Source organism: Lissotriton helveticus, chromosome 7 (genome assembly GCF_964261635.1).
Source record: "Lissotriton helveticus chromosome 7, aLisHel1.1, whole genome shotgun sequence".
Lineage (NCBI taxonomy): Eukaryota > Metazoa > Chordata > Amphibia > Caudata > Salamandridae > Lissotriton > Lissotriton helveticus.
In genome coordinates, this window is record NC_136068.1 from 1,025,322,311 (window position 1) to 1,025,349,555 (window position 27,245).

Here is a 27,245-nt window from a genome sequence, read left to right on the forward strand (position 1 = left end):
TCCTTCTCTCCTCTCTCAATGTATTGAGACTGAACTATTTTGTCTGATGCCAGATGGAGCTACAGGTGAGATGGGCCGTGGACTCCCTCCTTGGTCGTCACCTACCCAGTCGGCCTTTAGACAGACTTCATTTCGTCACTCTTTATTGTCCCTTTCCTCCCTTTCTCACCTTCCCTGTCCCCTCCCCGCTCCATTTATTTTGCCCTCCATGTTCTTTAAATGTTTCCCATTGAGACCTAGCTATTTGGCCCGGTGGAGCTACCTGATAGCTATAGAGGAGATGGGGTTTGGGACTTCCGCTCGACCAGCCGGACTTTGGGCAGACTTTCTTTCGTTTTTCTGCCGTATCTCCCTCCCACCCCTTTACCCATACCCCCTTCTCCTCTACACTTCACTTATCTCCTTCTCTATGCTCTTGTAATTGTTTGTCTAGCAACTGATGTAAATTGGAACCAACGTAATCTTGTTGTTTTGTGGAACCTCACGTAAAGCGCTCTGATACCTCCGGGTCTAGCCAGCGCTATATAAAACTCTTAAAATAAATAAGGAGCCGTCCCAGGCCGCAGGGGGGGGATCTGATGATGAGGACCTCCGTCTTGTATGAGTTCAGCTTCAGTCAGCTGTTTCTCATCCAGTCGGCAACGGCCTTCATTCCTTCGTGGTGGTTGGTTTTGGCGGTGTGGGGGAAGGGTGGGGTTGTTGGTGAGGGATAGGATCAGCTGGGTGTGGTCAGCGTAGGAGATGATGTTGAGGTCGCGCCGTCGGACGACGTGGGCGAGCGGTGCCATGTAGATGTTGAACAACGTTTGGCTGAGGGATGAGCCTTGGGGTATGCCGCAGATCTCGGTGGCTTCGGAGCGGAAGGGGCAGAGGGAAGGGGGGTGAGGGGGGAGGAGGTGGATGCTCTTGAGTTCTGCCGGAGAGGAAGGAGGTGGTCCAGTACAGAGCCTTCTCTTGGATTCCGGCGTGGTGGAGGCGTGCTCTTAGTGTGCGGTGGGAGACCGTGTCGAAGGCGGCTGACATGTACAGAAGGATGAGGTCCGCGGTTTCTCAGTTGTCGAGCAGGGTCCTGATGTCGTCTGTGGGGGCGATGAGGGCAGTTTCGGTGCTGTGGTTTTCTGCGAACCCGGACGGATCCAGGATGTTGTTCTCTTCGAGGAAGCTGGTCAGTTGTTTGTTGACGGCTTGTTCGATGACCTTCACCAGGAACGGGAGTAGGGAGATGGGTCGGAAGTGCTTGGAGGTCTGCCTTGGGTTTCTTGAGTAAGGTGTTGATCTCTGCGTGCTTCCAGCCCTCCGGGAAGGTTGCTGTCTCGAAGGAGATGTTGATGGTTTTCCGGAGGTGGGGTGCGACGGTGCTGCTGGCTTTGTTGAAGATGTGGTGTGGGCAGGGGTCTTCTGGGGATCCGGAGTGGACGGTGTTCATGACCTTGATGGTGTCGTCGTCAATGTTGGACCAGGCGGTTGATGTGGGTGGTGGTCGTGGGAGCGGGGGTATCAGCGGTTGCCGGGGTAGTGGCGACGACGAAGCGGTCGTGGATGTCTGCGATCTTGCGATGGAAGAAGGTGGCCAGCGAGTCGCACAGGTCTTGTGACGGTGGGATGTCGTTGGTGTTGGAGATATCCTTCACGCCGCTGAAGAGCTCTTTGCTGTTGTGTGCATTGTTGTCTAGGCGGTCTTTGAAGGGGGTCCTTTTTGCGGATCTGATGAGGTGGTGGCGTCGGCTGGTGGCGTGGCTGTGTAGCTTTCTGGTGTTCGTTCGCGGATTGTTTTTTTTCTAGTTTTCGGCAGGTTCGTTTGGAGGCCTAGAGGTCTTCGGTCAACCAGCTGGCTCTCTTGCTGGTGTGGGTGTTGGGGGGGGGGGGGGCTTCTTAAGCGGGGCGAGGGTGTTGGCGCAGGCGTCGATCCATTGGCTGCAGCGTCGGTTGGGTCTGCGGGTGGGCTCTGGGCGAGGGCGTTGGTTAGCTGGTCCTCTGTGACCTTGCTCCAGCTGCTGCGAGACATCTGTTGGGTGCCGTGGGTTTCTGGAAGGTGAAGTGGATGCAGCGGTGGTCGGTCCAGTGGAGTTCGGTGGTGCAGTTGAAGAAGACGTGGGTGCTTGCTGAGAAGATGGGGTCAAGCGTGTGGCCGGCGGAGTGGGTGGGAGTTGTGACGAGATTTCTGAGTCCGAGGTTGGCGATCAGGGTGGAAGAGTTGGAGTCGTCGTTGATCTCAAGGTGGAAGTTCAGGTCCCCGAGGAGGATGTAAGCCGTAGAGGCGAGGGCGTGTGTGCTGATGAAGCGGTCTAGGCGCAGACGGGCGAGCCTTCGGCTGCGCGCGGCTGCTGCACGGCCTCCATGTGGGCATGTGGGAGGGAGGAGCCTCTGGGAGGCGGGGTGGCGAATGGGAATGCAGGGGGGCGGTGCCGCAGCGGCAGGGAACACAAAGGGGGGAGCGGGTGGGGGTCACAGAAGGCAAAGGGGACACAAGGAAAAATGGGGGCACAAGGAAAAAAGGACTACATACTCCTCGGAGACCTCAACTTCCACCTCAACAACCTCCACTCCGCCTCTCTTCTGGACAACCTCACCAACATCGGACTGAAACAGCTGGTCACCACCCCCACCCACAAGGCAGGACACCCTCAACTCCATCTTCGCAGGAGGGAACAACATCCACTTCAGACACACCACCCAACACCCCTGGACTGACCACCACTGCGTACACTTCTATTTCGACAATGCCACAGCTCACAAACCCACACTACGCCTACTGCTTTAGGAACTGGAACAAGGTCACAGAGGAGCACCTAAACGCCACCCTCAACCACGATCCCCCTCCCGCCTCGACCAACCTCATCTCTGCAGACAAAGAACTACACTGGTGGATCACCAACTGTGCAGACAAGCTCACCCCCCTCCTGAACAGAGACAGACAGCACCCTATGAAGGTTCTTGGTTCACAACCGACCTCCAAGAATACAGACGCAGCTGCAGACATCTCGAGAAGCGATGGAACAGCAAAACCACTGAAGACCAGACTAACAACAAGAACGCCATGACATAATACCACCAATTCATCGGATCCACCAAAAGGACCTTCATCCAGAAAAAAATCCTCGCCAACTCCAGCAACTCTTCAGCTTCATCCAGGAATTCACCAAACCACCCAGCAAAGCCACGGACGTCACCCCCTCCCAGGTCCTCTGCAACAAGCTTGGCTCCTACTTCTGTCTCAAAAATCAAGGCCCTTTACGACAATTTCAGCTAACAGGCTCCAGAAACCACTCCTTCCTCCAGCAACGACAGCAGGCCTACCATCGCCGCCTGGACCCAGTCATCAAGGAAGATACAGCCATGACCATGAAGAACATTCACTCAGGCGCCCCCATGGACCCCTACCCGCCGCACATCTTCCACAGAGTCGCTGCCGTCTTAGCACCCGAGCTACGACACACCATCACAGCGTCCTTCGAATCCGGCACATTCCCCGACAACTGCAAAAGTGCAGAAATCAAGCCCCTCCTCAACAAACCCTCTGCAGACCAGACAGACATGAGAAACAACAAACCCATCTCTCTACTCCCTTACACGGCCAAAGTCATGGAGAAGATCATCAACACCCAGCTGAATAACTTCATTGAGGAGAATGCCATCCTTGACCCATCCCAATCTGGATTCCGCAGCAACCACAGCACTGAGGTCACCCTCCTCGCCGCCACAGACTACATTCGCACGCTCCTCAAACAAGGCCACACCGCAGCCCTCATCCTACTAGACCTATCCGCAGCCTCAGCCTTCAACACAGTCTCCCACCACACTCTCACAGCCAGACTCCACGAAACCGGCATACAGGGATCTGCCCTCGACTGGCTCAGCTTCTTCCTCGACGGTAGAACCCAAAGGATCAGACTCCCGCCCTTCCTCTCCGAACCCACCGAGATAAACTGGGGAGTACCCCAAGGATCATCACTCAGTCCCACGTTCTTCAATATCTACAGGACCCCCCTCGCCGCCATCGTAAGATAGCATGAACTCGGCATAGTATCCTATGCCGACGACACACAGCTCATGCTCTCCCTCATGAAGGAATGAGACGCCACCAGACTCAGCTTCCAGGAAGGAATGAAAGACGCGGCATCCTGAATGAGCAGCAGCTGTCTGAAGCGCAATTCGGAGAAGACAGGAGTCCTCGTCCTCTGACCCATCCCCTCAGCTTGGGACAACACCTGGTGGCCCACCACCCTCAGCAACCCCCTTCACCCCCACGGAACACTCTATTCCTCCCTCACTATGAACCACCAGATCAACACCGTAACCTCCACTTGCTACAACAGCCTCCGCAAGACCTTCAAATGGATCTCCCACCCCCCGAATCCAGATAGACCGTCACCCACGCACTCCTAACAAGCAGACTGGACTACGGAAACGCCCTCTATGCTGGAATCACCAAATACCTGCTACGCAAACTCCAGACCATCCAGAATACTGCAGTCAGACTAGTCTCAGCATCCCACGGCATGCACACATCACCCAACACCTGTGAGACCTCCACTGGCTCCGTGTCAAGAAGAGAGTAACTTTCAAGCTACTCACCCACGCCTTCAAATCCCTCCAAAACACCGGACCCAAATACCTCAACAAAAGATCCTCCTTCCACGCACCAAAGAGAAACCTCCCCTCCCCCAACCTTGCAGAAACCCCAGGATTTTGCAGGTGGAAGAGCCTTCTCCTAGATCGTGGAAAAGGCCTGGAACGAGCTCCTGATCAACCTCAGACGCTTCCCCACTCTCCACACCTTCAGGAAGCACCTCAAAACCTGGCTCCTCGGCTGACTCGGAGCTGCATCCCCGCGCCTTGAGATCCTCACAGGTGAGTAGCAAATTTCACAATTCCCTGATTGATTTGAAGTGGGATCCTCCTTGTCGCTCTTTTCCCACCCTCCCCCCACCTTAGTTTCCATGAAACAATGACATAACATAAGCCAGACTACCTCTAGTTGGGGCACTATATATGCCGGACTTAGTTAAGAAAGTTTGACACTCAAGCATGCTTCAGGAATCTACTCTCCCTCTGGACTGAGGGCATTGTTACCCCTTATTTAGGGATCCAACTACTGTCATCTCAAAGTCTTTATTCGCAACTGGACCCCAAAATAAAAGAAAGTAAAAGACATAAAAAGATTAGTAGGACCCAAATACCATACAGAAACGAAAACAGTTAATTTATACTGGAGAGGTGTGGTGCAGCGGCCAGGGCAGTTGACTTCGGAGCCCAGGGTTCACGGTTCGATCCCCGGCTCCGGCGTCAGATCAGCACCATGTGACTCTGGGCAATAGCTCACTTAATTTCCACGACGGCCCTCAGCGCCTTAAGACACGCAAGGGCGAGTAGTTTGCGCTTTACAAATACGGATTTACATTATCACTACCCAAAACATTTAAAACTTGTTATAAACAATCAAAAAATGTAACCATTTAAGACAGGCATTCAAAGCTTCTCTTACGCAAAAATGTTTAAGCCTCCCTATATAGAGCTTTATCATCACCTGTTTCAAGTATTTATGGTGATCATGCATAAGAGCTAGGCAAATGCACAATTAATTAACAAAACTGTCAAAACCCAATACACATAACCAACATAAGATTGTAGAATGATCTGTCTACAGAGATTCAGGGATCAGCTGAGTCTCCCAAAGAAGGAAATGGGGCAGAATAAAAAAAAGTTTCTGGGAGCGTGGCTAACCAAGATGGCAGAGCGGACGTGATCCGTGAGGCCTCCGCTGCAATCCTGTGGCAAGGACCAGAAATGGGCCGAAAGTGCGACTGAGCGATGCCGACCTGCGAGACATGTCAGCTCTGACAGCATATAACCCATTGGAGGAAAGCAGGGAGACCCCCAACTCCCCTCGATGTGGACGAGTCATGGGCAAGGCCAGGCCTACCAGATAATTGGAAAGAGACACAGGCAGCCTTGGTCGGCCGAGATGTGCTATTGACTGGGGCGGAATGGGCGGTCTCTACTCCTGGAAAATTCTTGGCCTGACGATGGAGGGCGGATGCCCGGGGCCGAGCAGCAGGGCCCGCGGGAGCAGGGGTGGGGCAGACTGAGCATGGGTCTCCATGCCGGAGGCCTGGTAGCCTGCCGAACCATCCAGCGATCGAGTGATGACACCTCTAGAGAGTTCCAGGACAGTAATGAGAAGGTGGACCTGCCTGCTTCGTCTGGAGCCTGGTGAGTTCCATCCGGAGACAGGAGCCTGCCGGCTGAAATCCCCACAGGCACGTGAATCCCTGAAGCAGACCTCCCACATGCCTGATCCCAAGAAGGACCTGAAGTGGGTCAGGCGGCGCAAGAGAGTGCCTCTCTGAGGAATCCGTGGCTGGAGGCCTGGAACAGCTGCTCGGGCAGATCATCAAGCCTGTAAAGCAATAAACACTCACATGGATTGATCCATTCTACTGCCAGAGGGGACTGTAGCAGTGCAATTAATCTACCAACCTGGTAGGCAACCAGACTGCGATTCCCCTGCAGCCTATGTGGGCAAGTCGAAGCATCAACACACCGGACCAGGACGAGAGAGCATAGATGAAGTACGCATTGAAGGCAGACACTGCAGGAGCCGCATTGCCCCACGACCACAGTGGAGGAGTCCCGTCCGGTCTCTGGGGAAGTGCACCAGCTAAGCACCCTGCTGAAGCCTGTATGCCTCCCAAGAAACCCCAGAGTAAGAGAGTCTCCAGCTATTTCATAGCTGCGGAGTATTAGGACATGCCTACTCGCTCTCAGTCCACCGACACTATGACCCTCACTAAGGAGTACTTTCTGGCCTCCCTAAGAGACTTTAAAAAAGAACAGAGAGGAGCTAAAGGCGGACATGGTTACCTCCCTGAACATACTTCGAACTGACATTCATAACCACCTAATACATCTTCAACAAGATGTCGACTCCGTCTCCAGATCCAAAGCTCTGGTGACGACTAAGATGCTGGAGCTGAAGAGCAGGTCAGAACGTATGGAGACAGAGGTTGATCTCCTCCGCAACCAGCTCAAAACTTAATTCCTGAAAAGTGAAGTTCTTGAAAATAGGCAGAGGAGAGACAAAGTACGGATCTGGAACTTACAGGAAGGCGCAGAGGATCCGGACTTGGAAGCCTCTATCCAAACTCACATGAAGGTGAAGATCGAAAGAGCTCATAGAGTGGGGCCCCCAGGCCCAGAGAGAACCATCGCCCTAGGGATGTAATGGTCAAGCTATACTCCTTTTAGGTGGAAGAGGCAATCCTTCAGGTGGCGCAAAGAACCAAGGAGGTTTAATTCCAGGGAATGACCTGCGCCATCCATCAAGACATTGCCACAACCACGCTAGCAATACGCATGCAATTTCGACAAATTAGCGACAAACTCCATCGAGAAAACATCAAATACGGGTGGCATTATTCTTCCACTCTTCACTACAGTTCAAGCCAGACACCTCTAAGATAGACAGGTAGATTCATCATGGTGAAGGGCTACATACGAGGTCACTGTTGTACTTTTGATACGTTATATACCCCCAATACAAACCAGGTCTCATTTCTGCACACATTTCGCTCTACATTGGGGACCTTTGCAGAAGGGACAATAGTGGTTATGGGGGAATTTAACCTCACATGGGCTCTAATACGGACAGCACGCACCCAAAACGCTCACTTATGGGAAGCTTTCCAAGTCCTTGAAAAAAGCTTTTGGAGAGTTGGGCCTGTTAGATGCTTGGTGTGCATTACATCCAGAGGCCCGAGACAAAACATTCTCTTCACATTCACATAGGGTATTACTTATGAAAGCATGAATAACTTCTTTGTCAGGCTTTACAACAGGTCTCATTCTATCTTATAGCACTACCTGATTATGCTCTAGTCTTCTTTAGCTTGGACTGGGAGGCTCTACCCTCGAAATACAGTAGGCAGCTTTTTCCAAGATCCCTAGTGAGTGATAGCCTTTCACGTGATAACCAGATAAAAACCCTAAACGAGTATTTCCAGTTAAATACCTGGGACACCTTCAAGGCGGTGCTTCAATGCATAGCCTTAAACTCTTCCCTGAAGACTAGGGCCAAGGAGAGAGAGGTATTGGAAGAAGAACTCAAAGTTGCTGAACGAACGCATAAAGTGAACCCTACTCTCCTCCATCAGAAAAAGGTCACCGCTCTCAAAGGGAAACTTAACGCGAGTTATAATAACAGAGCGGAATTCACCCTACTACACTTACAGCGCACGACATATTAGTGGTGTATTAAAGTGGCTCTGACTGGGCAACAGAGGGTGAAGATTGAGAAAGAATACATAGGGGATAACCATAGTGACCATGGTGAGACCATTAGATGAGATACAGAGAAAGACCATGTCTTCGGACATTTCTACAAGTCTTTATACACTGCGGATATTACAGACGAGAAGGAACAGCTAGAATATTTACAAAGCGTACCTCTCCCCAGGTCTCAGTCACCCAAAATGACATATTAGGGCGCCCTATCACAGAAGACGAAGTACGCCTGGCGATAGCTAATGTTAAACTGCACAAATCACCGGGCCGGGTGGCCTTGCGGCCCAATTTTACAAAACATTTAAAGCAGAACTAGTCCCCCACATGGTATCCCTCTTCAACTACATGGCCGACAACTGTGCGGTTTTCTCCTCTATGAGCGAATCGGTTATCCCTAAACAAGGAAAGGACTTGAGGAAGTGCGGCTCCTACCGCTCAATCAAATCTTGATGCTAAAATATATTCTTAAATCTTAGCGTCCCGTCTGGAAGATTTACTCCCGGATTTGATACATCTGTACCAATGCGGCTACATCAAGTTAAGGCAAACATGATAACATCAGAAGGGTGGTTCACCTGGTTGAGAAAGTCACCATAAAGCCTGTACCGGCAGTCCTGCAGGCGCTAGATGCGGAGAGAGCTTTTGACGCTTGGAGTGGCCCTTCCTGTTTCACATATTGAGGAGATTTGGCTTTAGTAAGCGCTTCCTAACTAAGATTAAAGCGAACTATACAGCACACACAGGGTCCTGATTAATGGAGTCAACTAGTCCCCTGGGCAGGTGCATACGCCAGGAATGTCTCCTATCATGCCTGCTATTTGTGTTAGTGCAAGATACAAGAGGTCCTAGGCGGACGTGGCACTAATTTTAAGAAAACAATCTTTATGTAGAAGAAGATACATTAATATATCAAATAAGGCACGAACAGCATTTACAGAAACATAACTTTCAAATGACACGGCCAATCGGGTAGTGATTGAAAAACCAGTTTAATCAATCATATATGGTATTTTATCCACAAAGATACATGTACACATGGTTATCATCAGACAGTAAGTGGTATGTGAAAGGTCAGTGCTCATGTGAGAGAAGATAGGAAAAAAGGGCGGAAAAGGAAGCAGTAATTTGTTTCAAAAACTTCTAGTGTATGAGATCCAGAGTAAGTAAAGAAACGGTATCTCATAATTCAGGCCTACCCCTATACATACAGTAAGACATAATACAACTTATTAGCTTTATACTGTTGTTTTCACCGTGTATTCTCTTCTGTTTTCTAAGTGTAGGGTGTCAAGGGAAGGGTGTGGGCCTATTCGGGGGCGTCAACGTTTCAACCCTAGTGCTTAAGGGTTAGTGCGGTCCTCAGCGGCGGGTCTTCCTCAGGACGGGGAGGGGGGAATCACGGAATCTGTTGGGTGAGTAACCATGAGTTGAGCAATCATAAATCGATTAGATTAGCAGTCCGGTGATAAGTCTATTTTGTGGCTATGACTGGGAGCAGCCAAAATGACAGTGGCTGCAGCATGGAATCGAGTGGAAGGACCATTCCTGCCACAGTGGCATGCACGACTATTGAGAGCAATTACAATGGAGCGCATGACGGATGTGTTACTGGACTCCTTACAAAAATGTTGAATACATTTGGGGCCCCTTTGTGAGCTACCTTTTTGAAGGCCTACAGCTGTGTGCCTGCATTACTAGAAATTACTAGAACGAGGGCTCTCGAATCTATTCCAATTCTGATTGACAGTGTTAGTGATTAGGTGGGAACTCCTTGGGGCTAGATCTACCTTTTTAGAAGCGTAATATGCATGCTTACAGAGATGATTTTTTGTACTGTTTTAAGATACTCCCATGTACCGTGATTTACTTTGTGGGACTTAGCTGGGGATCAAAAGTTCATTTTGCTGAGGTGTGGGGAGGGGCATTTGTTAATCTGTACTTTCATGTAATGGACATGAAAAGCTATCCGAAAACTAGACACTTTCATAGTTGTGAACACTATCTCTATGCTAGCAATCAGGCTTTTAGAAGGAGTGCCAATTGCTTGTTTACATTGAGAGCCTGTGAAAAATTAGTAAAGAAAATGTTGAGATAAAAAAATGTTTCTCATCCTAAAATCCAGAAACTTCAAATATAATGTTGCAGATTAAAAGGCTGTGGTTGAATAATAAAACAAAAGCAGTTTCACTTGACCTAATCTTCTCCAAGTCCAAACTACAACTGGTTAATTGCCCAAACCTTTAACAGATAACTTAAAGCTGCTCTTATTCACAGCAGATTCAACCCATGCAGTGCAGTAGGGTCAACTCCTACAAGATGAATACACAGGGACTAGTTTTACTAGCCTTAATTTCGTCACAATGTTAATTGGCTACATGGAGAGAAAATAATTTAAAGTAAAACATATCAACTTGACTCCAAAGATGTCCAAATTCTAGACATACAAACACCTGATGGGTCCACTGACAATTCGAAAACGTGTCCTAATAGTTTACAATCCGTAATCTTAAAATGATCACCACATAAGCAATATTACCATAACAAAGATGTTAGCACTCTTTGATTAAAATACTTTATTCCCATTTATCCAACATTTGCCTCCATAAACTGCTAACAAAATTACTATGTTGGCTGTTGCAGCAGGGGAGGGAGGCAAGGGGCTCACAAAGGTTTTCTGTTTGAGTTGATTTTTATAACCTCTCTTCTTGCAAAGCCACATCCCCTAGCCTGATTGGTCAGGTGAGACTTTATACAAGGAGGACTGTTCACTATGTGGTAATTCGGGGAAAGGACCTAAGCATCTAGGGTTTTAGGTGTATACTGGATGATATGGTAAAAACAGAAGATTAAACAAGTGAACCTATACTAAAGCCACAGTATTCAAAAACTATTAATCAAGCCTCTAGTATAGTATTTAAGATGTTCTACATGTTGGATAACAGAAGGCAGAGTTGGATTGTCATAAGATAGAGAAAATGGTATTAGTCCTCTACGGCATGGTAGGTACTTCTCCATTTCATAGTCAAGCCCTTTTTTCCAGCTACAGACACCAAGCCAGCATGAGGTCATTGGTCGAATTAAGCTTCTGGGTGGTATTAAATTGTCAATAATTTGTATGGATTTGAGCCTCACAGATTCTATAGGAGTAGACACAGACATACCACATAAAGAGGAATCAACAGAACAGAGAAGATCAAATGACTGGACTATCGCAGCAGGAGATTTTAATTCATAGAATTGTTCTTTTATTTCCATGGTGCGGATCATTAATCTAGTTTTCACAAGAGTATATTTGTTGCTAAATATGTTATATGCAGAAAATGTGACAGTCTTTAAAAGCACAATGACATCCTTCACTTAAAAATGTTTATCATAACCTAGATCTGTATTTTATACAATCAGGATGTATACCGCTTGAAATTTAAAATCCATCAGGGGTAAACTAGAACTTTAACTCACACATTCATCCAATTATGAAGCTTTCCATTTTTGCATAAAATTCAGCAAAACTCTAAACTATTTGAGTTGTTGTGCACTCCTCTCATGAAGCTGGCTTTCAAATACACTCAACTAGAGCAATGGAATGCTCACCTCCAAGTGCGAGACTGCCCTCTCCTGCCCCTAGCACAATGGAGCACTTGTTGGCACCCTGAACCTCCATCCTACCAACTATACGCAGATGCACCCCAGCAAAGAGAGGGACGAGTTCCAAGTGCCCGGGAAGATGTAAGCATGTCTCCAGGAAGGTAAACCTATTCCAGAAACACTAAGAACGCTCTATTGAAGATGTTTTATGTTTACCAACAATATCAAGGACGAAGTCCCTACAGTCTCCAAATCTTTGCTTGTGCCACGCAAACGTCTGCGAGTTTAATACAACTCAATGCTCCTCGACTTTCACAAAACAAGTGCAAAACAAAAATTGCACACTTGATACTTTAGAAACTGTGCTAGAACTAGAAGATACAAGCATTACAGAAATTGTGGACCATGAGTCAAGAACACAACAGAAAATTACACAGTAGCAATCAAACAGAATATATCAGTATAAACCGCTGATACTTTAGTTGCATGAACATAATCCATTGGGCGAAACTCTTGTCTAGAATCATCAAAATCCCACTGTTTTAATATATAATTTGTGCTTAAAACAGCTGATCCAAATATCCTTCTGAACCCAGATCTAATCTGGGAATCAGATGACCAAAGTTCATCTGAACATGCAGGTCTGTCCTGCTGTGTGCATGATGCCCCTCTAGCACAACACACACAGCAGGGTTCTGTTTCGATCTTACCTCTTTTCTCTATCCAAAGGCTTTAGGAGACAGTGACCCCTTCTTTGCCTTCACCTACCACCTCGATCTTACACCTATTTGTGAAAGATACCAAATTATCATCTCCGGTCCCTCCTACCTACCCACATATTCAACAAGTTATCTGTAATCCTTTGTCCAATGCTTCACATAACTTTACTTGTTGAACTCATCAAAACAGAAATCATACACTTTACTTTATTCCTACCTGCTGTCAATATCAAATGTTCTATAATCACCATGTTGTCCTCTATGTTTAATAGGGCTGAAACTTTGGGGTCCACCTTAACTGTCATCTTTTGGTTTAATTGCCTCAACAAGCATTCCATCTACTAAATATAAAAAAGTTAAATTTTCGCAAGAGCTCACTCCTCATCCCACTATTCACTAACACTGCTCTCTCTGCTTGACAATGGGGGATCCACTATTGACAGAAAAAAGTAATCACCACCAACATCACATCACGCTATTCCCGTTGTTCAGACATCATGTACCTCTAGTCATGCTTTTAAACCAGCTGTCAACAATCACCTACTTATATTGAAAATCATGAACTGATATTCAGTGAGCTACTCATTTACACAGATAGTGGTGGTGCCAAAATGCCCTGCCATGTTGTTAGAGTCTCAGACAGAGAAATAGGATGACTGGCTTGCTATCACCCTCCTAGCCTCTTGTGTTTAATCCTGTGCTCTTGTATAGCAATTGAGGTCACCTCTATGTGGACCCTTGCGTAATGTTCTACATGTATCAGACATAGTTTGGGGTGAATGATTCTGGTAGAAATGCTTAAATATTATAAGGCCATTAGAACTGCCTTAATGTGAACATGGACTGAAACGTACGCAAGGAGGTGTGCAAACTGTCACTAACCAATGCAAAGGGGATGATGAAACAGGAGATTAAATTACCTTCACACAATGAGGCAAGACTGCATGCGCAAAACAAGCATTTACAATGCAATGGTCTCGGCATTATTAAAGGTAGAGCTATTGGCATTGCTCATGACATTTTTTTCCTTTTTTTCTAAACATAAATAAATGGTATTGTCATTTACAATGGCAATAGGTGAGCATTAGAGAGTGTCCGGGAATACTCTCTACTACTGTCTACTGCTCACCTATTGCCATTGTAAATGACAATACCATTTATTTATGTTTTAAAAGAAAATGAAAAAAAATGTCATGAGCAATGCCAATAGCTTTACCTTTAATAATGCCGAGACCATTGCATTGTAAATGCTTGTTTATATATGTCATGTCAGGATCATTATTCTTATGATTGCCAAATCAAAAGATCAATATCTTGAAAAATGTTAAATCAATAACAAATAATGCTGTTTGTTGAACATGATAAACAACGATGTGATGTCCAGAAGTGACATGCAGGCCAAATATACATGTTTCTCAGGGCAATGTTAGAACTATGAAGTGAATAAACTGCAGAAATGTGAGCCAAAAGAACTCCAAAATTGTGAAAAAAAGAAAAAATTGAGAAATGAGAAAAAAGAAAAAACAAGAATAGGTGACCATGTTGAAGTCAACAGTGCCTCAACTTTCTCATGTGGTTAAAGTAGGAACATATCTACTTGTACAGTTTACACGTTACTGAACATATCGACAAATCCTGCGAACACTTGTGCTTACAGCATAAACAACATACATCAGGTATTCTCCATATTTGATACTTGTTTTAGGGGTGGAGCAAACCGATGTTGTCCGTGTTGTAGTTCCAAATTATACAGCTGAAGAGAAAAGAAAAATACATTTGTTTCATGTGTTATTTGACACACAACTAAAACGGCGTGTAATGATTTCGCCCTGTTTGTGCCTTGGAGGGAAACGGTGAAAAGCGTTATCCAATATGGCCTTTTTGGGTTGCTTGTGCCTATCCTATCACTGATGACAATAATGAAAGGCTTAGATCTTAAGTGCAGATTTCTTACTGCTGTAATTGCGTTGTTTTTGTGGCAAGCATGAGTTTTCTTTTCCAATCCCTGGGAGTTTCGCACAATTCATCTCTGTAAAGGGGTTTCTTTTCCCACTGCACCAACTGTCACTCAGCATTTAGACAAAGGTGTCTGCGCAGTCCCCTCATCAGGTCCTGTGTATACTCAATACATGCCCCAATAGCCTATTCCTGACGTTATTGCCCCTAATGGCTACTTGGAACAAGCATTTACAATGCAATAGGTCTCGCAGCATTAAAGTTAGAGTTATTGGCATTGTGTATAACAATGCCAATAGTTATAACTTTCGCAAATGTGACACCTATTGCATTTGTACTGCAATATGTGTTGAGAGCGAGTGAGTGAGTCAGTGAGTGAGAATGAGTGGGCGAGTCAGTCAGTGAGTGAGAGAGTCAGTTAGTGAGTGAGAGAGAGTGGGAGAGTCAGCCAGTGAGAGTCTGGTAGTGACAGTGAGTGAGTGATAGAGTTGGAGAGTGTCAGTTTGAGTGAGAGAATCAGTGCGAGTGAGAGTCAGTGTGAGTGAGAGTCAGTGTGAGTAAGAGAGTTAGTGTGAGTGAGTCAGTGTCAAAGTGTTGCAACTAGTGAATTGTCAAAGTGTGACAACTGGAAGGAACAAGGCACGTTTATTTCAAACTTTTGACTCCTTCGAAATCCACTAGAGCAATAATAAAACATCACAAGATAAATACATTTTTACAACAATAAATAAAATAGATGTGGTAACTAGGGAATTGTCCAAGTGTGGTAACAGACAACAGTAAATAGGGCTTAAAAACCTGCCTGTTGCTGTCGCACCGGTGGTGAAGACTGCATTAAGATTTGTGGAAAATCTATACGCTAGCAGATCCATGCACCTTCATAAGTGTGAGCTAGTGGTGAAAAAATGGGTTCTCCGATAGAATTAGTAAATGTGGTTACCACGGCCACAAAGCCTGAACATTTCATAGATTAGGCATCCTTAATAACTTTAAATATAAATCTGAAGTTATGTACACCAGCAACTGAATTTCTGCCGCTAGCACATCTCTAATTACATTACTTATATACCATGCCTGACTGCAACATTTTTGGGTATGGGGTACAGACTCAATGCAGAAGATAACTACCGGTACATAACCTTTTCCTGGTTCTGCATTGCAGGAATCTTCAGTAAAGTCAAACATTTTATTAATCTGCTTCTGCATGTGTGGGCCCTGGAACATCTTTAGCATAACTTTCTTCCATAGAAAAGCATAATAGAATCAATCAAAGATTTTATTGCGGCCCACAGAAGGGCAAAGTAAAAGCACAGAAACTTAGATAAAGTATTTAATAAATTACAGTACACAGCTCATTGCAATGCAGATAAGCTTAAATGACTTAAAATCAAGTTACATCCATGAACAACCAAGTCGATTCGATAGAGTGCCTAGGCAATTGCCAAAAACGCAAAGACCTCAAGAAGAGGCAACCTTTGTGTTGAAGGTAGGATCTGCGGAGGCAAGATGGCAGACACGGCTGTGTCCGAGTGAGGTAGGTTATGAGTGCTCTCCGTTTCCCGCCCCCCTGCACCCCTGGATGCCGGTGAAGAAACGTGAAAGTGAATGCTGAATGGTGCTAAGCGCTGGTTAAACTACCCGGAATGCTGAGGCTGCTGTCATTTTTGTATCGAGAAAGACGCCGACATAGCTGGTACTTTACCGCTCACTGGGCTTGTCAGTTCGGCGGAGCTGCGGTCGGTTCCTGGTGTCAAGGGGAAAGAGCTGCAGCTGCTGATTAGCAGTGTCAGACACGGGGCTCTATCGAACACCTGGGCCGGAGCAGTGATGGGTCCTAAGAACGCTAACACCAATGTTGTCTCTAAGGGTCCGAAGACTCGTGCAGCGGCCGCTGCAACAGTACCAGCGTCTGCTCATGTCGGCAGTCACCCAGCCCCGGTGCACGGTGCTGGCTTGGGGGATAGTGACAGAGAGCAGAGAGTTGAAAAGCGGTGCTCTGCAGGACAGCACCTACATCCGGTTTGGCCGGCAATGCTTCCGGGTCGCCGCAGGCAGCGCGGCGGCCCGCCCTGCACGGGGAAGGGAGGCAGCTTTCGAGGAGGACAGCACCTGGCCGCGAGCGCGTTCTCGTTCGCGTGACCTTAACAAATCGCCGCGCGCGGCCAGTGCTGTCCTCCTGGAAAGCTGACACGCTCACTATAGGTCTTTGGCGAGAGCGAGCGAAGCTTCTAGCCGAGACCTAAAAACTGGGAACAAGGCCATGTTCATACATTGTAGTCAGCTATTGCTTGCTACCACTTGCAGCCAACAGATCTCAAATATGTTATAGGCCTGAAAGACAACTTCGAAAAGATACAGTCATGCACTTTCGACATAGCAAACCGGTTATTAATTTTGACCAAATAAACAACCATTCAATTCTATGCTCAGTTAAGCCGCACATACATGTAAGAAAAGATTACACCACCCCCAGCATTCCCCAGTCTCTATTTTGTGAGAATCCCACCTCCTGGAGGCCGCATAGCCATCTAATTGTAAAGGTAGACATTATCCAGTCCTGCAAAGTGCTACTATTGGCCGAAAATATATCAACAAACACACATAGACCACTGTCAACAACACGCGAACACGAGTACACACATTGTTTGTAAACAAACCCACATGTGTGGTCCAAAAAACAGCCACACCAGCACACTAGCGCAGATACATCAGCACACAGGTGCTGACACACATATGTTCGAACAACTGTTCGTGGTCGCGTCAGTCAACAATAATCATATTGGCAAGCACAAATACGCTCTACCACCTCTTCGCCCACACTTCGAATACCGGAGGCACCATTATCGTTCGAAAGGACGACCACAGACACACATACACCTCCCCTATTTGCCAAATACATAAATACCGACTTTTAATATGTATAGTCCTATGATTTTGATAGTTAGTGGTATTCAAATGTGATCAACCACATAAGATTGTCAACAATTCACTGTGCTCAGCTAAGTGCGAGTGCGTGCCCCACCACACAGATCGTATCACACCCACTGTTTCCCAAGCCTCTCTACTGCCCACAATGCGAGGCATTGTGCCCGGGCAACCATCTTTGGACCTTTGGGATAAGTGTACCACCTTTCCTAAAACACTGGTGGGAAACACTTCCGGGTCTATAATTAACTGTTTAGCAGGCAGGGAATGAGCCTGTCTTAAAGCGCGTAACAAGAATATCAGATCAAACTCTACAGGATACGTCTGTCTCCTATATCAAAGTAATAAAAGCTGACAAAGTTTGGAGCAATGGATAGCAAACAAAAGCACAGGTAATGGGCAGAAACGGCAGTCCTCCAAGGCCACTGTCCTTCAAATCAACCTAAAAGGAACTTTTTGTGAGAGTGCCCCTTCGTGGGACTGCTTCATAATGTGTTCGTTATCACCCTCTTTTTCTTTTTATTTCTTAAACGAGGTCGAACTCTGTCCTGGAAAGGTTTGCTATGAGACAAGGAGACTTTTTAATCATCGTATTTACATTTCAGTCGCCCGCAGGAAGCGGAGCTCTTTGAAGAAGTGACTGTCGTGCGTTGGGCAGTGGTGAAATGAAGTTCAATAGGCGTGCAGTTTCTCCCACCGCGGGTGGAACAGTTACTGGCTCCGCACCATCTGCCTCATCGCGCCCTGGAAATCACCGACAGGCTTTGATGTGGAAGCCGAAGATGTGTGAGAGTTGCAAAGCCTTGGTCTGGCCTCATGCGCCCACGGAGACCCGTGCACACAACCGCGTCTTGCAAAAGGCACAGTGTATTGGCCCGTTGAGAGTCAGAAAACTATCCGCTTGCAAAGCCACTGACTGAACCTACGATACTAAAACTGCCAAAATACCTTCATCCTGTCCAGACGCGGAGCTTTCGCTCACTTACCCGGCCAGGTCTTTACTTATTTCCTTCAGTATGTATAAAATTGTGTCAATCAAAAACACCGACACACTTGGTAAGAGGGAAATGTGCAAAGCAAATCTGCCGCGCCCTGAAAAAACAACAGGTTAATATGAAAGAATGCCATGCGAAAGAGAATGGGCAATAAATACAAACAAAACAATTTATGGCTTGAAATAGAACTGATAATGCACGGCACACGAGCACTTTCATCATTGTCTGACGAGCCCAGAGACAGGTGTGGCCTAGGGTGCAGTAGCTGAAAAACTCCAGCCTTACCCAACCACATTTATACAGCAGCCTTGTGCAGCTGCATCCAATGCCGTGCATAGTTGCCATGAACAATAAATATGTATAACGCCCTGTCTATGGCTTCTTCTAACATGCAAGCCCAACTACACACCGAGACACGGTGTCTAAAAAGATGATGAGGCCTAAACAAAGGATGCACGCGCACCGACGCCCACACACCCAAGCACACATGTGCGAACACTTGTTCGCTGGCGACCCAAACACAACAACTCAGTTACCATCCTTAAAGACGCCCCTCGGCGAGCACACATACCCACACTTGTGCACAGGCCTACCCACTGTCGGCCAAGCTACAACCATTCAAGAACACAGGAACTACCAACACACCCTACTGACAGCCAACAATGACAGTTACCAGCAACACATGAAAGCCACGACGCCATCCTCTGCCAGCAGCGTCACGCCCTGGGACCCCCTCCCCCTCTGAACCCCTCACCCACCCCCGACAGACCAGAGGGAGGCGAGGTGCAGTACCTAGGCGGCACCTTCGCTTCTTCCTCCCCCAGCCACCTAATCTCGACAAATCGTTTGTTTCCTTAATTGCCCTCTCAGGGCAAAAGTGAAGAAAAAACGGGAGAATAACAATTTTACTGAACAGAGGAGGCAACTTTTAAAACAACCAGGAACATTCGGCTCTCACAAGGGCAGCATGCAAATGAGCAATGACGCGACACTCCAGACCTCGCGCCCCCAAACAATCTCCTCCGACTTTGTGACATAGCTCGCTATGAAAGTGGCATCTCATATGGACTGGTGTTTCAAAACTGAATGAGATAATTCACCACCCCTAAAAGTCCCCATATATCGTCCACATCGGCCAATGACAATGTCAATTTCGGGGCACACACGCTTGTACAACATCGTGACATTTTTTCATTGCATTTTGTTTTTGAAGGTCACCATGATTTCCCGATTTCTCCCTTTTGTCTTCTTTTTTAATCACTTATGATAGTATTTGTACTTTATACGTTGGTATTTTATCTAATGATTCACATGGAACCGCGGTCTCTACAGAATCGTGTGTACATCCTTTGCATACATATGTTAACCCTTGCATGAATCGAAATGGCCAGGCCCTCTTCGACATGCAATGCAACACATATTCAATGCCAGCACTGCAAGCATCCTTCTGGTTCAGCCGCAGTAAATCCTCGCAGAGGGGCACCGCTGCCTGGCAGCGGAAGCCATCCTTCAATGCGCCACAAACAGCAACCTCCGAGCGCCGCGTATCCAAAATGTTATCATTTCTTCTTCATCTGCAGCCTGCCTTTCAAACCGATTGCTCTTGCAGAAGACTTCATTAAAGCATCATTACTGGTGCCGCGGGAATCCATTTAATTACAATTTGTAATAATGCACATGCTCCTAAGGGCCGCGCAGCCAGCCCTGGACTTGATTGGCCTTTGGTTCAGAATAAACACGGCCTCCCCCGTTTCTCCCAGGTGGAGCCGGCTCCAAACCATTTCGACACACAGCGGCCCTTTCAGAGCCGCCGAAAAGGGGAGTTCCGGAACGAAAATTACGTCGTCACCAGAAACAAGGGCAAGATAAACAACATTGGTGCATTTCTGAAACGCAACCGAACGAAAATGTCGCTCCCTATAAGAACAAAGGGAAATGTATGCTCAGCTGCAATCCTTTTCATTGTTTCAAAAAGTAAAGATTAATACATGGAAACTGCAGACATGGATGTATTTGTTAACTTGCGGATTCAAACCCACGGGCCTGCCGCAGTTGTTCGTCATCATTCCACGACTGACAACGTTGGTATATTTTTGGTTTGCAGTTACACATCACATGTCTAGCCCAAGAAACAATCCAGTCTCTGCTGAGCGCCACGTGATTGGCCGATACGATTTTGTTAGACGGACTGCTGTGGATACCAAAGGGTTAGCCTGCCTGCCATAGTACTATTTATAACAGTAATTCGGTCATATGCAGAATTCAGAAAGTATCTATTTATAAGGAAACACAAACGGGGCACTTGTAGCGTCTAACTGGTCTGTGCATGCCATAGCGCCTCGTGAATACAGGGGTGAGGTCAACTGTGCGCTGCAGGGCTTTCAGGGGCTGTGGAGACGCGGAAGGGAAACAGGGCAATTGAAATTATGAGAACTATGATGCAATGCAAATATGTGAAATAAAATGCAGTAGATATGTGTAGTTCCTCAAGTGATGTACACGATTCTTGACTCTGTTTCTGCACCGCCATCCTGGCCTCCACCTCAGCCCTTTAGTGCTGCGCTGGGTTCCTGCCTTGCCAGTTTCACGCATACACGGACAGGTGTCTTTATAAATGGAGTACGCATTGGTGTATTAAAAGAAACAGGCGGGCGTCCACCACTCGTACGTAAAATGTACACGGCCCTCTTAATATTTTAGAAATGGCTCTCCTTTTCACAGGATGGGCAGGGAATGCCCAAACTCACCGCACCCTTCAGACTCCGCCCCTGCCACACACTTTCCTTCAGAACATCAACAGTCCCCCAATTGGCTAATGATAGATAGCTCGTGATAGCGGAAAACAACAAGATATAGTGCAGAGATAGCCTGTAATGAGCTGTGGCGATCCGGGTACAGCAGGAGGGGGGGCGGGATACAAAAACACGGACAGCGGGAGGGGGCGGGAAAAAAAGACGGCGAGAACGAGGAAAGAGCAGCCTAATTACACGGAGGCAAGCTCCGTCTTTTTTCGGATTTGGGGGCGTGTTCGGTGGGCGTGGCTAAAAAGTGGAAAGAAGAACACCGAACACACCTCCAAATCCGAAAAGGACGGAGCCTATTTGGAGTGACGGCTCTCTCCTGCAATGGCTGGCCTCCATTTAGGAAGCCAGCCAATGGGAGAGAGCCAAAATTAGAGGCGGGATAAAGAGCCCCTCTAAGAAACATAAGATCTCGCTACTTCCGGTTCTGACGAACCGGATAGTACCTCGACCTAAAAAGGATACAGGGTTACGGGGATGTGCTTAAAAATAGGAGTGCCATAAGAGGTAAATGGGGAAGTGAAGAACCAAAACACGGGCCATCAAACTAAAGAGGGTTTTGTGTGAGTACTGGGCTGTTTACAACACTCAATCACTTGTTAGCTTGGTTCACACCACAGAAGTTCTAAAACATAAATACAAACATAACTGATGTCAAGATGAAGATGTGTTAAAACCAACCGATGTTTTGAAATTAACTACTATAGTTTTGATCCACTTAAAAATGTAAATACGTTACAGTTAATATGTACGAATAATATTTTTTAGTCATGTACCCGACTATGCGTTATTCATAAAAAAGACTAACAAAATTCAAGAAAAAAAACGAATCTAGTGCTAGTCATGACATGAAACAGGACTAATACAGGAAGAAATTGTTATCAAGAGGAAATGGTCATTAAGCTACAGTAAGAATATTTAGCCCAACACAGGTATCAGCAAGCAAAGCTGCGCTGAAAAGTTAACTCTTCAAAGAGCAGCTCTTGCCAATGACAAAGAACCTTGTCTCCTTCTGCCCTTTAGAGCAACGCTTTTGTACATGATCTTGAATCGTTCCCACTCTGCTACTTCTCAAACAGCACACTTATGAATGTCAATATAAACTTACATACAGAGAATAATTCCAAAAAGAAACCATTCCCATCTTTCATTCAGGAAAACTGTGAAAAATGTAGATTTGCACAATGACAGGGAACATTGCTCACAAACAATAAGAACTTGCAAACGAAGGCATCCCCAACCTAACAAACTACACAACTATTTCTTAAATACACTAGCTTGGAAGAAGCCACAAGTTATTAGAGGCTAGCATAGCAATACGTCTGTACAGGCAGGCAGACAGTCAGGAGTTCAGTTGACCACAGATATCACAATCCTCAACTCAGCATTGTCTAATCTTGCTGAAGGATTTCTAGCCACCCTCTGCGCATGGTGACTTGGCATTACCAACTTAAGCACACTTTGTTGTATCTCCAGGTTCTGGACAAGTAAGTTCTTTGGAATTCATAGGAGTGCAAAATTGTTACTTGAAACTTTTGTGCAATAGTATTTTGATACAATAAAGTGAAAATTAATTTGTTTAAAATTAAATATCCACCTACCTGCACTGGGCTCTAAAACAGTTACGCTCAAAATAATGTTTTTTTAATAGTGTGTGCTATTTTATGGAAGTGTCAGTCTTACTAAAGCAGACGAAGTCACTCGATTCTAAGTGGTAATTTATCCATTCTGGCACACTTCTGGAAACTATTTATTCTTAAACTATTGCTTTGGGGAAAATGTGGCAACTTACCATGCCAATTTCTCGTTTGGCCACTCAGGGTAGCGGCCAGCTTCATTTGTGAAACACTACTCGCATCCCAGGATGCATAACGCTTTTTAGGGGCATGACATGGGCCTTGTACGAAACAAATGGAGAGCACCACTTATACCAAGGGTTTTGTATGCAGGCAAGGTAGTCAGAGTTGAAATTATGTATTATGCAAGCATAATAATCCACAATTATAAGCATAAGCATACAACAGTTTTAAAACCTATACCCTTCCATGTTACAGCAACCTGACAACTTCCTATCCCCTATGAATATTGCTGCCTCCCCCTCCATCCTGAGACACTGCCATTGGCTCTTACACCAGTGCAAAGTAAGTCTCTGATACTAACCTTTATTCGCAAAGCCTGGTGGATGTCTGAGGCCAACTGTCCTTTCCACCAATGTGGCTCCAACTCCATTCTCCCATCCAGGGTCAAAGCACCTCCGAGATCTATAGAAATTAAGGATTGAGGTCATTAAGGGATCCTGCAACATTAGAAATCCAGAAGTGGCTCTATCAAAACTACCATCAGGGAAGAGCATCCAGATGTCACTAACCCGAGAATCCCAAAAACCTCTAGAGGTTCTCCCACCCTTTTCTTAAATCTTTTAGCAGATAGCTCTAGGGGTTGCTCCACCTCCCAACACCACAGAAAAAAATACCAGTATGTCTCTCAATCCCAGTGAAAATACCGGCGCGGTTTCTCATAAGAGCACCATAAAGTATTGTCCCACTTCCCATTATAAGCATTTCCAGAGATAATAAGCTCACCTGTTCCAGCCGATTATGAATCCATAGTTCGAATTGTAGAAGACCCTACTCTCCCTCTCGGGCCCCCGTCCCAAAGTACACCTTTCAGAAGTCCCGTCCTGCAGGCGAATGCTTTCCTTCTTATTTCACCAATGCCCCTCTCTCTGTCCCCTTCAGACTTCTGCTCCTCTTCCCAGGACCTAGCCTCCTAAAGTGGCTGCCTCCGCTCAGTCTCCTGCTCACCCACTCCCCATCAGAGTCCCAAGGTACCCTTCTCGAGAGTCAGTTATAGCGCATAGAGATTGAACTTCAGTGTACGCTGCAACAATCTCACGATCATCAACAGTCTGCGTCGAGTGAAAGGAATCATCCGCCTCCTGCTTCATTATCCATTCTCTACAATCACCTTTCCTCAGCCTAACTCCTTACCAGCCCACACTCCTCTTTTTCACTTCCCTCCACCAGCACAATTTCTTACACTCACTCTCTTCCACGCTTCCCTAACTCTGCACTCCCGTAGTCACCGTATCGTCAGTTCCCTCCCCCCCCTCCTGCCTCCTCACTCAGACACTTCTATCCACCTCTCCCTTCCGTGGGCCTCTTCCAGCCTTTCTCCGTCGCTCGCTCAATGGGAGCTTTGGGCACCAGTCGCCGCGCAGGCGCGACGCTAAGCACTCTGGAGATTGAAGTTTTTTTCTTGTGACCGAAGGAGGGAAATTAGAAAAAAATCACGAAACAGAAAGAGGACATGTCGTGAACCTATGCCCTGTAATACAAGGTGTTGCTATAGTCATCTTTAAAAGACCTCAACACTGCAATAACAGAAAGAGAAGGCCAAACAATTGTCCTTAAAACTGCTTAACGCCGAAAAAGAACAGGCAGCAGGGCCTGCTTAACTCTGACTTTACCTTTTTGTTGTTGAAGACAAGAGAAATCCGCCCGAAGACGTTCAATACGGTACGATTCATACCGTTTCTTCCCGTTTCAAGATGGCCGACGCAGGCACGAGGGGCGTGGTTCTGTTCAAAGATTATAAAACCCGGGAAAGGATGGCGTAGTCGTATGACGAGTATGCAAAGACTGCAGTAAGTGTTAGCACGTGCCCCTTTCGAAATGGCTGATTTTCGTTGTAGCTGTCTAGTTGCCAGGTCTTTAAAAAAGACAAGCACAACTCCCATTAAAAAAAAGCCCAATACAAGCGAATGTGTTACAAAAATATACTTAATGAACATAAATGCCCTGAATCTAGGGCGACCTGATGTCACACATTTTCTCGGACAGTCCCGGTTTTCAGCGGACTGTCCCGGTGTTCTGACACTTGGTAATTTTAAATATATGACCTGGTTTTCGGAAGGAAGGACACATCTGCGAATTCAAATGTATGCTCTCCTTTCACAGGTACCTCTGAAGACTCAAAACATTTCAGTAATTTATCTGTCTCTGTCAGGCAGAAAATGAGGTCAGCCACATGTTTCCGGAGAGGGGAGGCGGGTGGGAAGGAGGGAACGGGTGTTTCAGGGTGGAAGTCCTGCTAAAGATAATGTTATGTAAATGTAGGCTTATAGATATGTGCCGATATATATATATCTAGCGGCACAAGCACACATACAAATACATATATATATATATATATATATATACTCATATTTACTAATTTACAAGGCTCTGCGAACAAGCATTGAAAATGCAATAGGTCTCGCCTTTGATTAAGGTAAAGCCATTTGCTTTGCTAATGGTATTGTATAGCAAAGCAAATGGCTTTAACTTAATGAATGGCGAGACCTATTGCATTTTTAATGCTTGTTCATGGCTGCAATATATATCATTAGAGTTAGGAAACCTCTTACAGTGTGAGTTAAGAGTCTGTCACCAATGGGGTTGTAGGGTCTTTTGCTACTAGTGTTAGGAGGTTGTAGTGTCCTTTGACACCTAGAGCCAGGAGACCATTCATCTCAAGAGTTAAGAGGCATGGAGACCTCTAATGTTAGGAGGCCTTTCACCATCTTTAAAATAGGAACTGGGACTATTAGGTGGCTATTTCAAGTATGTTTAAGGTCAGGAAGTCAGCGCCCACTAGTGAGTGCTCTCTCGTCCGAAGCTGTATTTTTAAGATTTTGTTAGAAAGACTGGTATTTCTTGGAGGCTGTCACACATAAAACAAGAATTTGCAATGCAATAGGTCTTGCATTAGGAAAGTGTGAGCTATCGGTATTGTAAATAACACATTTTTTTAATATGTGTTGGCTTTGAAAATATATAAATTAATAGCATCGTTATTCACAAAGCCAATAGCTTACACTTTCCTAATGCGAGTCCTATTGGCTGTGGCAATGCTTGTTGGTAGCAAGCAAGGACAGTGCTGTTGTGGTGCTGAGTGATGATGTGGTTGGGCTGAGTGATGTGGTGGTGTATTAGAGTGATGTGGTGGTGTATTAGAGTGATGTGGTGGTGTCCCTGAGTAATGTGTTGGTGTCCCCGAGTGATGTGGCGGTGTTCCCGAGTGATGTGGTGGTGTCCCCGAGTGATGTGGTGGTGTTCCCGAGTGATGTGGTGGTGTTCCCGAGTGATGTGGTGGTGTCCCCGAGTGATGTGGTGGTGTCCCCGAATGATGTGGTGGTGTCCCTGAGTGATGTGGAGGTGCCCCTGAGTGATGTGGTGGTGCCCCTGAGTGATGTGGTGGTGCCCCTGAGTGATGTGGTGGTGTCCCTGAGTGATGTGGTGGTTTTCCCGAGTGAAGTGGTGGTGTCCCAGAGTGATGTGATGGTGTCCCAGAGTGACGTGGTGGTGTCCCAGAGTGATGTGGTGGTGCCCCTGAGTGATGTGGTGGTGCCCCTGAGTGATGTGGTGGTGCCCCTGAGTGATGTGGTGGTGATCCCAGAGTGATGTGGTGGTGTCCCCGAGTGATGTGATGGTGTCCCCGAGTGATGTGGTGGTGTACCCGAGTGATGTGGTGGTGTTCCTTTTTTTTTTTTTTTTTAACAATTTGTATTCAGATTTTTACAACATATTATTTATCACCCCCTAGCGCACCCACCCCCCACCCCCCATGAGGACAGGTACTCTATAATTACATACATTGGTATTACGATACACAGATATAAATTCCTTAAGGAAGGAATAAAGGAGACAAGAAAGAAAACAAACATAATAGCATCAAAGCTCTATGCACTCTTAATCATACATTTCTTTCTGTAATGATTTTATGAGACACCATTAAATATTATCAAAAAAAAAAATTTTTTAGATTGCATTATTTAATGATTAAAGTATTCATTGCGCCTGAATCCAATCTAGCAGAGGTGCCCACATTTTCATACCCCTCTTCCGAATATTACGCCCCTTTTGTTTATATATGGCAACCTCGAGACTGCATGTCGCTAGTAATCTTGCCTTCCATTGAGGAAAGGATGGTGGATTGGG

General features: G+C 46.3%; 1 protein-coding gene across 2 annotated transcripts in view; it reads right to left on the bottom strand.

The window, feature by feature from the left end:
• Window positions 1-24,494, bottom strand: part of LOC144769594 (cyclin-J-like protein) — a 155,989-nt gene extending 131,495 nt beyond the window's left edge. Inside the window, exons 1-2 of one of the 2 annotated variants that reach the window (XM_078653752.1) lie at window positions 24,407-24,494; window positions 23,425-23,525 (exon numbers count right to left, since the gene is read on the bottom strand). In XM_078653752.1, coding sequence (XP_078509878.1) covers window positions 23,425-23,493 — 69 coding nt within the window. In that variant the 5' untranslated portion in view covers window positions 23,494-23,525; window positions 24,407-24,494. Of the gene's footprint in view, window positions 1-23,424; window positions 23,526-23,846 lie in introns of both variants that reach the window. The other variant, XM_078653751.1, reaches the window with a different exon arrangement.
• Between the last annotated feature and the right edge of the window lie 2,751 nt (window positions 24,495-27,245).